General features: G+C 45.2%; 1 protein-coding gene across 9 annotated transcripts in view; it reads right to left on the reverse strand.

The window, feature by feature from the left end:
• The window catches only part of Arl15 (ARF like GTPase 15), a 392,450-nt gene that overhangs the window by 289,530 nt on the left and 89,680 nt on the right, over nt 1–13,240 (reverse strand). Inside the window, exon 1 of one of the 9 annotated variants that reach the window (XM_076551879.1) lies at nt 4,056–7,067. The exons of 7 other annotated variants lie outside the window; for them this stretch is intronic. In XM_076551879.1, coding sequence (XP_076407994.1) covers nt 4,056–4,061 — 6 coding nt within the window. In that variant the 5' untranslated portion in view covers nt 4,062–7,067. Of the gene's footprint in view, nt 1–4,055; nt 7,068–13,240 lie in introns of those variants that run through there. One more of the 9 variants, XM_042261543.2, reaches the window with a different exon arrangement.

Consider the following 13,240-nt stretch of genomic DNA (forward strand, 5'->3'; position numbering starts at 1 on the left):
CAACAGTCCCCAACGAGGAAGAACATGCCGAGTGCCTCTTCACCTCCAGAAAGCCTCCTTGCTGCAGTCTGAAAGAGCTCACTTACTCAGAAGTTACAAACTTCCCAGGATGAGGAAGAAGTCATGCCATGAACTCGGTGACAGCCCCAAGTACTGTTTCCCTGATGTCTACATCGGTAAAGCCTCACACAGTGCTCAGCCACACAATTTAGTGCTTGTTTTTAATAGGCTAGTCCTATAAAATCCCCAAACCTGGAGGCTGCTACCTAGACAACACCACAAAGTTGAGTGATAAAAAGACTAGCAAGTGAAGTCGAAGTGATTTTCACTGTAGGAGAGAAAAATCAACATCTACGTTTGTAAAATATTACCAAACCACAAAGTGTCCCACTGTGACGATTCTAATACTAACAGTGATAGAGAAAAGAAAACAAAACCACACACTGGACGCACATGACTAGCATCTATGCCAGATTCCACTCTATCCCAGGATTCCCACAGGGGGCCTGCAGGAATTCTGGACTGCCCAGGGTTTCACTTCTCTCTCTCTCTCTCTCTCTCTCTCTCTCTCTCTCTCTCTCTCTCTCTCTCTCTCTCTCAACCCTTCTGGGAACCTAACCTCCAACTGTCAAGAGTGAGAAAGGCTTTTGGCGACAGGTATCGCTCTGAATGGCTCATCAGAACCTGTGGTGCCTACATCTGAATTTCTATCAATCATTTAGTTGGCATTTAAACTAACTCTAGGCTGTAGCCTCATTAGAACCCTGATAAATTAATTTACCCAATGCTGCATCCACACATTCAAACTTGCTGATAATGATAAGAAAGTTACAAGTTTTGGGATATTCCTCCCCGCATTTCCATCTGAAAGTTTTCCTTGGTACTGTTAATTATGGTCACAATTAAAGCATGGGTTCTCGTCATCTTGCCCATTTAGGGCAAGCAGAACTCTAGCAGTTGACGCTTAAAATGCCCGAGGAAACGTGGCGTGTGTGCTTTTTCCACGGGGGACAGTCCCATACTGATGATTCCCCTTGCTGTCAATCCCCATGCACTTTGGACAAACCTGCTGTGGACTCGGGACTCAGAGCCCTCACTGGGCGAAGTCTTTGGCAAGGATGTTGGAAGCATCCCTGCATTTAATCTTTACACTCCCTCGAGAGGACCACAGTTAGTTAATCAGGCCCCTGTGAAGGTTCCTGTTGCCAAAAGAAACTGCTTGCCCAAGCTTTGCAACTAACAAGATCTGGGATTTGAACACCGGTTTCCATCTGCTTCCAGAGAAACCGATAGTGGTGGTGGTGGCTGCTGCGGCCACAGCGGTTGCTTTACACCGCCCCACCCCCACCCCCGCAACGCGCCCGCCCCCAGGGAAACCCAGGGAGGATAAGAAGCTAGTCTACCATTTTTTCTTCCAAACAAAAAAAAAGAGTTTAGGGCCTGCGCCTGCAATTCTAATACACACCCCCACAAAGTGCTACCGGCGTGTCCATCTCCCAATTGAAGAGCAAGTCTTTGATGGCTAGTGTGCAATCCTCCAGAACTGGGGCCGTACTTTGAACTCCAACACCTGTGTCCCACTCAGAAAGTTCTATCTGACACCTTGTATGTGACCAGTACCCAATAAGTCTTATCTGAGTGCCCCGTGGTTAACCGAAGTTTTGCTATGCAGAACTGACCAGGAAAGCCATGCTCCTCTCCTCTAGGAACTTCTGCTCGCAGGTGCCTCTGGAAACAGTAACCAGACGTACACGGGAGCGCTACTAAACTTCCCTATCCCCTTCCTCAAATTCGTCATCTTCTGGGGGCGAGGAGAGGCAGCCTCGGTTGTCTCTAGTAGAGCGGACTGGTTTGTCTGCTGTCTTGTCCTCCGCCTATTTGCTTGGGCTAGCCTCCTACTTCCACCACTACCATTTGCTCTTTGGTCCAATCTAGACGACGTCAAATTAGTGGACTTGGCAAAGGTCCAGTTAGGCTCTTCAAGTGTCAGAGCTCTCTGCCTTAAAGGCTTGGTCATTGGGCTATCAGCACTATGGCAGTAGTGGGGGGTTGGACCTGTTATCGAACATGGAGGTCATGACCTGTACTCAGTCAAGTCTCACACATTCTCAACAAGCCAATGAAAAGGCCAAAATAAAAGTGGGAAGCACAAAAAGGAGATTTACTCAATGTGGCCACGCTGGGGAAAGGGGCCAAGAGATGCAGCAGCTGCCTCAAGCCCATGGGGTTCCGAAATGCGATCAGATCCAAATAGAGACTAGGCGGGTCTAAGCAGTATGGTCAAGATGTGGGCCTGCCCTCCACTGACCCATCTTATCATGGTTTCAGTTTCATCTTGCAAGGTGGTCTGACAAGTTGTTGGGCATGTGTGAAATCCCTTTCAGGGAGATGTGGTTCCCCGTCTGGCTGGTGCCCTTTCCTCCTCCCAACGTGAGATCCCTGGGGAAATTCCCATTTCCTTGTGATCCTTTGTTTCCGCGGTCTGATAGTCTGACTGAGAAACACAGTGTGCCTTTAGAGTATCTTCATTTCTGAGAGACCGGTTCCAGGCCTAGTGGTCACAAAGCACACCCACTGAAGGGGACCTGGGACTCGGGTCCCTCGCTTGCTCGCTTGGCTTCCCAGCTACCACAAGCTCGGCGGGGGTGTTCTGTCAGATTCCTCACTGTGTTCGGTTACTTCCAGATCTCTGTGACCAAAATCCCTAAGAGAACAATTTAAGAGGGCAAGGTGTGCGTAGGCTCGTGGCTTCAGAGAGTATGGTACATTGCAGCAGGGAAGGTATGGCATCTGGAACACTCCATCCATCGCCACGGGAGTGGGAGGGGTGATTTGTTCACAGGGTATACTGGCAAGTCAAGGGAGACCAGAACTGGGGCCAAGTATGACCGAGGGACTCACTTCCACCGCTCAGGCCCTACCCACCTCCTCGGGTCTCCACAGCACCGCAATCTGGGAACCAGGCATTCAATCCTGAGCTTGTGGGGGCACATTTGGGATTCCAATTCAAATACCTATCTCAATATAAGCCCCAAATAGTAGAGCCAAGAGACCATGCACAAAAATCACTGAAAATAGGAAGCAAGATAAACCTTTCCCCGCTTCAGATGGATTTCCTCTGGTATTCTGCCCCAGCAACAGAGAGCTAACAGAAGAATAAATAAACAATAGGAGTAATAATCAAACTTTACAGTGATCATGAGCTATATAATTTACATACAGCAGCAAGATATACGGGGGTAAGGAGCTAAGTCCAATACTTAGAATAACCAGGGCCCCTTTACCACTAGAGCTTAGAGATGTTGCCCGCAGGATCCTGAGCTGACACTCTTCATTCATTTGGTCAGCAGTGATTGGCTGCTCCCTCATCCCGAGTGGGAGACGCTGAAGGTAACAGGAAGACATATGCCCTCTGCCCTCATGGAAGCTAGAGTCCAGAGAGGAAGTCACACAGTAATGGGGGGGAGGGGAATCACACAAACTGATAGTCCGATATTGACAGCGAGAAAGGGCTGTGAACCCTGGGAAAGTTGAACACATCATCTATCACTTATACTTCCAAAAGCTGGGGGGGAAATGTGTGACAAAGGTAACCCAACTTCAATGGGAAAGCCTGGGGCGGGGCAGGGCTGCCCTGGCTGAAAGTGGAAGTTATCAGACAGAGAACATGGGGACCAGTGTGTCTGAGGAGCCAAAGGGCTTGATTTTCTGCAGAAATCGAAAAGCCCAATACGGACGAGGAGGAGCCATAAGTGAAGTGGGAAATGGGAACGAGTGAAAGGTACAGGAAGCCCAATACAGGAACGCACCCTCACCGAGCAGCTTGTGGCCCACAAGGATAGGCTACAAGGCTTCTACGGAGCATTTCAGATGCGGAATCCTGATATTTAACAACCAACCCCACTCGGCAAACACTAAGCCATTCAAAAGTACATACTGATATTGGAAATTCGTAATGGCAGACATCTGGAATTAGAATGGCCCGTCTGATCCAACTGGCCTCAACCTTCATGGAAGGAAAGGGAGATCCACACCCAGGACTGTACACGCTGTACCTCCATTGCTGGTCACCCACGCTCCACAGAGAGATGCCTTGATCTTCCGGAAGAGGAGGCCAACGCCACATGACAAACAGACCGTGAAAAGGGATCCAGAGCCATTGAGAGCAGCGACACACTCCTAAGCCCCACTCCTTCAGAAGTGTGACTGTGCCAGTCCCCTGGGCATGCAAGAGGAGAATAAGACAGCATGCATCTACACCATCCACTATGACCCCACAATGTTACCTCTTCCTAGAAACAGGAAAGGCGCAGGCTCTAATCAGAGACCATGTGTGCTTCTGTTCAGGACCACTGTCCAGGGAAAGGCTCACCTGACATCTATCCTCCGGGCCAGACTGCTTGTCGGCGAGGAAAAGAAGAGGAAGGCTTCTGAGCCAAGTGGCAAGTTGAAGACCTGCCCCTGAAACTGCACCACAATAATTTTAAAAGAGATAACTTTCAAATAGTTTTTAAAGTGTTGCAGGCGCCTGGACGTCAGACCCAGCTACAATCATCAGGCCAGCAGGGCACAGAGGACCACGCAGTAACTGATGCTGCCAACCTCATCACATGGTCCAAACAAGCAGAGTGGGGAAGTGAACTACAAATGGCTCCCACAGAATGGATGAGAAGCTCAGCGAGGAGCAGATCCAGGTTCCAGAAGCCGATGGACACAGTACTACAAACAGACTAGCTCAAAGCCCTCTGAAGAAGGGATTGGATTTTAGGACCTCTCCCCGACTTCATGGAGCCAGGTAACTGCCCAACCACCAAAGACTTCACATCTTTTCCCTGGAAAGCTCAAACAAGGTCTCAACATCTAGGATCCCTCAGGCACAAGTTTCCAAAGCACACGGAAGAACAAAGTGAGAATGGAGTACAGGGGACACACAGTGTCCAGCACTATCCACAGTTGCCTCCGGAGCCCTGACTTCCATGATTATCCTCCTAACACTGGGGGCTTGAAAGATTCTCGTGTGGACTATCTGGCCAGCCTAAGAGAGATCGCCTGAAGATCTGATTATTGAGAACTCCTCCAATAAAAGACCTAATACTCTTGAATGTAAGTAGACAAACAAGGATTGCCAGACATCTGAGAAAAGCTATTAATAAGAAAAGACAACAAAAAATGCATTAAAAAAATAATAGCTCAGAGTAAGCACAGATAGAGCGTGTAAGTTTATATACACGTATTTTTAAAGTCTGAAGTTAAAAGACATGGAGACGGGGCATACAGTTCTCAGCACAGTGCTCTCCTGGCGTGCATAAGAGCCAGTATAGAACGGGCATGGTGACAGAGCCTGTAATCCTAGCACTTGGAAGGTGGAGGTAAGAGGTTCAGAAATTCAAGGGCCAGAGTCTCAAAAGAAAGTCACTAGGTAGCAGAGAGATGGCCCAGAAGTACAGACAACTGGCAGCTCTTGCAGAGGATCCAGGTTCAGTCCCCAACACCCACGTGGTGGCTCACAAGTGTTTGTCACTCCAGTCCCAGGGAGATCTAACCACCCTCTTCTGACCTCCGAGGGTGCCAGGCAAGCACGTGGTACTTGACATGCGTGCAGGCAAACGCTCAGATGCATAAAGAACTAAACATTTCCCCCTGTCTCAAATAAATAAATAAATGTTTTCTGAAGTTAAGTAAATAAATAAAATACATGGCACCCACAAAAGAAAATCACCAGTGGGATATCATAAAACAAACGGAAAAAAGAGTGGCGAACAGAAATTTGAAATACAATAAAAGGCTCAAATTTCAAGGGGGGGGGGAAATCTCCCCAGAAAATAGGACGTAGCTGAAAAACACAACCTGAAAGCTTTGAAAATTAAGGATTGCTATAGGAGATCAAGGGGGAAATGGGGGAAATTCCAAGACGATGTTGCGGAACTTAGGGTTTGGGTTTTCTCCACCAAAGCACAGCGTGGAATGTCAGGAAACGACAGCTGCCAACCGCCATTAAAAACAAACAAAATCCTGCCAACACCAGGAAAGCTGGGGACGAAGGCGTGAGGACAAACCAGGGTGGTTCCTCTAGATGCCACGCTGGAGACATAAAAACAAATGGCACAAATGCCTTTGAAATCGTGAGGGAAAATAATGCCCAACCCAGGGCTCCGTACCAACTAAGCCATCAATCACGAGCCTGATAAGAAAGGTCTCAAAATCGTGACCTCCAGTGCACCCTGGGGTGACGAAGAAAGAAGACCTGGATGCCAGCAGACCTCACAGGAGAAAGAGGTCCCCCACATGGCAATTCAGGGGCCGCCATGGATGAGAGCCACACGGCCCAGGGCAGCAATCAGCCCCGAAAAGGTGCAGACCGGGGTTTGGGAAGAAGTGTCACTAACATCAAGATTATCACATCAGGAAGAGAAGATTTGTACAACTGTGTGTGGGGGGAGTGGGGGAACAAAATGAGAAAAAAACTAGTGACCTAGAAACTAAGTAAATAACAAAACATCACAACAATTCACGCCAATGAAAATCGAATCGAATGTGGGAGCATCAGCATAGTGTAGCAGATGGCAACCATCTCTGACATTTTTAAAGTTACACAGCAGTGTGGAGACTCGGATCTCCCCAAATCCACAGCCTTAACCATCCTGGGAGTCTTGAGGGGAAGAAGGTCAGAGAAGGAAGAAAAAAGAAGGCCGTTTGCTGGGGAGGAAAGAGTTAATCTTCCTTTCAAAGCAGGGGACCACAGGGGACAGCAGTAGAAAGGAGAGAAGAGACATGAGCACACAGACCAGGAGGACAGCAATAAATAAAAACAAAACCAGCCAAATAGTTGACAAGGGGGAAAAATCAGAGAAGGAAGTGAGAACTGGGATTCACAGCTGACTTTTCCGGGTTCTATGAAATCATTTGACGTTTTAAATATATATTGACATATGGCTCTGAGTTTAATTTATTTATTTTTATTTTATGTGCATTGGTGTTTTGCCAACTGGGTGCTGGGAATTAAACCCGGGTCCTCTGGAAGAGCAGTCAGTGCTCTTAACCACTGAGTCATCTCTCCAGCCCAGGGCTCTGATTAAAAAAAACAAAAAACAAAAAAAAAAACCCATAATATAGAAGGAAAGAGATATGGAATAAAATTCATTATACACTCACGTATCCATTTATATGATTATGAAATCATTAGAAAAATATGCATGTCTGTATTTTGTAGCACAGCAGTATAATTCTTCTCAAAAGAGTATTTGAGGTTTTTCATACTTGAAAGAATATTTAATGACAAGAAATCACTCACCTCAAGTCATTTTTAGTACCTAGACACTGGCCAGACACACTGTATAAAAAAAAAATTAATTTGTGAACAGATATTTGCAAAGTCAACATTCTTCCCCAGCCTTTGAAACTGGCAGCCTCTCTAATTTTTTATCTGCTATTAATTCATAACTACCTCATCCCTCCAAGTAGACAGCTACCTTTTTCTTAAGTCACATTTTTTTTCTTGAAATTATAAAAAAATACAGTGAGTTAGAAGATTACAGAGTACTAATTAGAATATCAGAATAACTCAGGAGACAGTCATTTAAAAACTATAAAAGGGAACAAGGGGTAGAAATCAAGTAATTTATTCTTTGTGTCTTAATATTTTCCTGGAATACAATATCAAAATCTTAATCCTTTATGTCTTCCATGTGAGCTGAAAGGGGAAAATGCAAACATAACAAGCTTAACTCACAAAGCGCTTTTCTTTGCTCTGATGTAATTTTGCTTGTAGGAAATGGCTGAATATATCTGCTTCAAAATGTCTAGTAAGATTTTGTGACCGAGGCATCTGTACCATAAAATTCTCCAGTCAAATGAAAATTCTTTCTTTCAAGAACTATGATTCCCTAAGTAGAGTGTTTATACTAATAATAATATACATTAGGAAGTAGATACCTAGAACGTAATATCCTAGTATTACCTGCTTTATTGGAATCTTCTCTTACTTTCCCACCAATTTTAATAAATTCTTGGAAATCTGTAACTTAACATATTGACTTGAAGACACTAATAGGTTATTTCAAAAAATATGTTAACTATACTAAAATATACTGTTAATAGGTTATCAAGACACAGCATTGTAAAATGCCACCATAAAACTCAAGTCTACCTGCAATATTCCATCCCCAGATAATTTCTCTCATGGTGATGGGCACTGGTATATGGCAAACCCTCTGAGATCTTAAAATTAAAGGGCATCAGTTACCCCAGTGCCCTTTGGGGTAACTAATGAGGACATGGGGACTTTGATTTTGCAAAGGATGTTTTGTTGCTGTTTGAATCAACTAATCCTCAAGGGTTTCCAACAACCGTGAAGATTTTTTTTTCACAAGTAGACACATCTTACAATTGAAAATAACTCTAAATGCATATTGTCCAACACTTTTTCCTTGCACGTGCCAAGCGTGACAGATAAGTTAATTAAATTGGCTGGGCGGTGGTGGCGCACGCCTTTAATCCCAGCACTCGGGAGGCAGAGGTAGGCGGATCGCTGTGAGTTCGAGGCCAGCCTGGGCTACCAAGTGAGTTCCAGGAAAGGCGCAAAGCTACACAGAGAAACCCTGTCTCGAAAAAACCAAAAAAAAAAAAAAAAAAGTTAATTAAATTGATAAACAACCCATGGCTAGTTCAGAGTCTTCTAGAAACCAATTCAGTGGCCTTTCTACAATAATTCATGATGCAATCTGCAAATGAGCAGAATTACTATGGAGACTTGTATTGGCAAAAATGAAAACAGACATATTTTAAGGTGTATTTTTTAGTCGTCTGTTTAATCACACATAAGGGGGTCTTCTATCTTGACACAAAAGTCAAACTAAAAATTTCCTTTATGTTCAAAAGACAAGTCGACGCAACCGTAGACGTTACTGAATCTGAAACACATTTCCAGGTTTTTTTGGTTCGGGGGTTTTTTGTTTAGTTTTATTTTCTTTTTGCTCCTATCAAGTTAGTTAGTGACTGGTTTAGAGTGCACACAGAACAGCATGCCGCTGCAGAGCTGGTGCTGTGTAGCTCTCTCCCAGTCCCACAGGTCACTGGGCATCACATCTGGAGTAAGAAGAGAAGAAGGAGGAAGAGCAGGCAAAGGAGGAGACAGGGGCGAGGGGGTGGGCAGTGACGGCGGCAGCTGCTCCATCTACGGTGTTGAATAAGTGGGACCTCGGGGCTCTAAGATCTACCAGGAGACTAGTCACTAATTGAAGACCTGAGAACTTTCCTCACCTACACTCCAGGAAGTCATCCAAGACCAACGGGCCAGGGTCAGTTTTAGGTAACATTTCAATGCTGAAGCACTTTTACAGTCTCATCTTACTATTACTAGAAATGCCTCATTTTAAATAATTTCATTACATTTAGGTGTGTGCGGGCTGGTGCAGGAGTGCATGCACCTGTGCATTCCTTGCCACACACCTGGAGGTCACATGACAATTTGCAGGAAGCAGTTCTCTCTTTCCACCATTGGGGTCCCAAGGATCCAACTCAGGTCATCAGGATCGGTGGCAAGAGCCTTTACCTACTGAGAAATCTTGTCTTATTATTAAACAGAAAGGAATAACCAGAAAGTTTAGGAGGAAATAAAGAGCTGACAAAGCCCCAAATAAGGGATCTGCTTATCTGGAACAACTCTGCTTAACCAGACAATAACTTCAATAGCTAAAAATGCCAGGTCACAAATGTGTTAGAGATCTGGATTACTAGTTGATTCCACTAAGAATGTGTTCGGCTGCAAGTAAAATAAAATTCACTCGATGGTATTTTCAATGAGGTACAAACAAAAGGAATAGAGATTGTATATAGTGTTTCTCTCTCTGCGCGTGCGCGCGCACACACACATAATATATACATATACACATACATATGCACAAGAGTCATGTAGGCCATATTTGAGGCAGTATAGTCTCAGTTAATACTCAACTGTCAGCTTAAAAGCAGACAGGCACACTCAATACCTAACAAAAAGGCAAAGCTGTGTCCCAATAGCAGTGTACAGAAAGACACAATCAGTCTCTGTGCTATAATTTGCCAGTCACTGGATTAATAATAATAATACCAACCTCTGGTTTAAATCAATGGGACTTAAAAGATGCTAGCTCCCCCTCCCTTCCCCTCCAGGTAGTAAGAAAGCTATCTAGCAGGTCTAAATGCTGTAGCCATATTCAAACAGAGAAAACTACAGAGGAGAGATGGGGTAAGGGATCTGAGTAAGCCTACATGGGTCCCTCTTCACAAAAGAGCAAAAGTTTCCCCCCGACCCCCCAAGGAGGCTCCTCCTTCTCATATGAGATTATGGCTCAGGACCAAGAGCACAGCCACACTTGGCTGGGAGGAAGACTGTGGGTACCTTCAAGTTACACAACACAGGGTCTAAGTAGTTTAGACGGGTGCATAACTCAACTGCTCCTTTTAGACACACTGCAGCCTTGGCAAGAAGGGGGAAATGGCTATTGTGTATACATTCACCAGTGTGTGTTCCACTGGGCTCTGCATTTTATATTTTCTCCAGTGGTATAATCTGATGCACAGAATGAAATGTGCTGTCTTAGCTTTGAACTCATTAGTCAAATGGAGACAGAGCAAGCCGAAGTGAGTTTAGTGGAGCGGGGCATACGGATAAAGGAGTGTCTATCATTAGCCACGTAAAAATCAATCAAGAGATGGGGAACGGGGCTCCCGACAACCTCGAATACTTAACCTATCCATACTGCTGTTTCTACAACTAGAAAAACGAGGTTGTTAAATGAGACGCCCTCTAAGGTCCCCTAAAGCTCTAACATCCTGTGCTTCCTTTAAATATGTCATCTGATGAAGTAAACAAGGTATAAAGTGTACTGTCAGAACTCCCTTCTAAAAATAGTAAACCCAAATGACCACGGCGGAGGAGTCCCAGAGAGAGGAAAATCTTAAACTAAAGGGGAAAAAAAAAGAGTTTTACTTAAATAACTTTTCACACTTTGCTCAAAAGGCTAGCATTCCATTCCACCCTTCCAATTTCCAACAGAACACACGTGTAAGAAGGGTAGTTAATGTTTTAAAAACACTATAAATGTGTCTTGTAAAATTTATACTGTTTCTTACAATGAATTTTAAATAGTTTTCAAGTCCAACATGGTAAGTGTTGTAGCTGGCCATGGGTCGGACGTCTCTCTGCTGACAAGAGTGAGGAGTCCACGGGAAGACAGGGCAGCCGCACGTCATTACCTGAGCTCTGGAGACCCCCCTGCACGATCGCCCTGCTACCATGCACTTACGAGTCCACCCAAACTCGGGGGCAGATCACTGGGCATCCAGAAGAAATATGCTTTGCAAAGGGAATAAAAATGAGTAGCCCCACAGGTTAAGTAAAATGGAGAAAAACAGTAAAAGAAAAAAACAGGTTTCGAAGAAAAAATTTGTTCAGCATATTTTTTTTTTCTGGGAAATCATCTAAGTTTACAACCATATAAGAGAGGTAATCAAGTTCTTTCCAAAAAAATTGGTCATAACTCATGTTAAAAAAAACAAAGAAAGTGGGAGGTGGGGTGGGGAGAAGAGGAGGGGGGTAAACCATGGTGCAGATGCAAAATAAATAAATTTTAAAAATAAATTGATTACATAATAAATAAACAAATGAAGTTATATCCTAATATTCAGAGGAATCAATGCAAGGGGGTGGGGGGGGATTGTAACTTAGGACATACAACTCAAAGACCTGAAAGGGAGGGAAGCTGAAAAGCCATTATTTCCTTATCCTGGAGGGGAGCGTGTTGCAGAAAGATTGAACTTGAACACCAATGACAACATCTCTGATACAGCTGATAAAGTACTTAGGGTTACATTCAAACGCACATACCAGAAGTATTTAAAGACAAGCCAGGATAACAGTCTGGCCAACGGTGACTGCCTGGCCAGGGCCAGAAAGTTAGAAAGCAGCAAGAAAAAGCCCCAAGGAGACCAGAGCAGGCTGCCAGGCAGCCCCTACCCTCCTGCATTCAGTACAGGACACCACTCTGCTTTGCTACGGCCCGGAGAAGAGGGAGGCTGCCCTTTGAATGAGAACTGTACCCTGTATCTCCACCCTGACACATCAGAAGGGTCAGCAAGGGCTTCCCCAAACGCCAGGTCTCAGGGCAATGAAAGAACTTGCTTTGAAACTTGGAGGCGGCCACCACCACCACCACCACCACCACCACCACCACCATCACCACCACCACCACCACCACGTCACCATACTCTCTGCCGCAGCCTCGGAATTTTCATCAACATTCCCCGCCCCCGGCCTCCCCGCCACTCGTCATTTACACCAATGTACAATAATAGGAAACCACATTGCCAGGCGTGCCTCAGCATGTCCAGGACGGGATGACCCTCCCTCCTCAAACTGCGTCGGATGAAAAAAGTGCAAAGGCTTTCTTTCCCTGGGACCCAAGTATAAAAAACTGACGCTGTGCAAGGTCGGCCTGCCATGTCCTGAATAGGCCATGTGGCATCTGCACCCGCCCAGCTTCGTGGTGTCGATGATTGAACACCGCAGAGGAGAGGGTGGGGGTCTTATTTATTTATTTATTTATTTTGAACCCCCCTGTGTCTCTCACTTTCCTCGAAGAAACCCTGTGACTCTCGGGAGAGCCTAGTAGCTGTGACCCCCACACTGGAAGGAGGTATGATCAAAGGCAGCCTGGGCAGACTTGGGAAAACATCTCCACCGAGAATGGACAATACTGCCTGTGAAAAGGTTATTCCCACCGCGTTGGGACAGCAGATCACATTACTCAGGAGTAACAACATGAAAGGACAAAATCTGGCCACAGTCGCCCACATACATGTTTTTCTTTCCAACAAGGGCAAATGGGAGACACCAGCCACAGCAGAACATCCCTCTTATCACTCACGGGGCGGGGGTGGGCAGGGGTATGGCGGGAAGAGTGCCTCTCCCTAATCAATACAGACGCTGAGCTTCAGCCACTGTTTAATTCCTTTTATATTTTTCTTTTCATTCAGAAACAGCTCACATTCACCAAGACTTTTCTGTCTTAAACTTTTTTTTTTTAAATCCAAGCAATCACAAGCTATATTCTGTGGAAGACAAAATAACTTTGGAGGCGTAAATCTTAATGTCAATGACAGGAAGGCTTTGGTGAACCATTACCATAAATCTGACAAACGCTAATTTGATGGGTGGCTGTATCTGTCTGCTGCACGGCCAGTCTAGACGGTCTATTGAGAA

The sequence above is a fragment of the Peromyscus maniculatus genome, chromosome 15, assembly GCF_049852395.1.
Source record: "Peromyscus maniculatus bairdii isolate BWxNUB_F1_BW_parent chromosome 15, HU_Pman_BW_mat_3.1, whole genome shotgun sequence".
In the NCBI taxonomy this organism is placed as follows: Eukaryota; Metazoa; Chordata; class Mammalia; order Rodentia; family Cricetidae; genus Peromyscus; species Peromyscus maniculatus.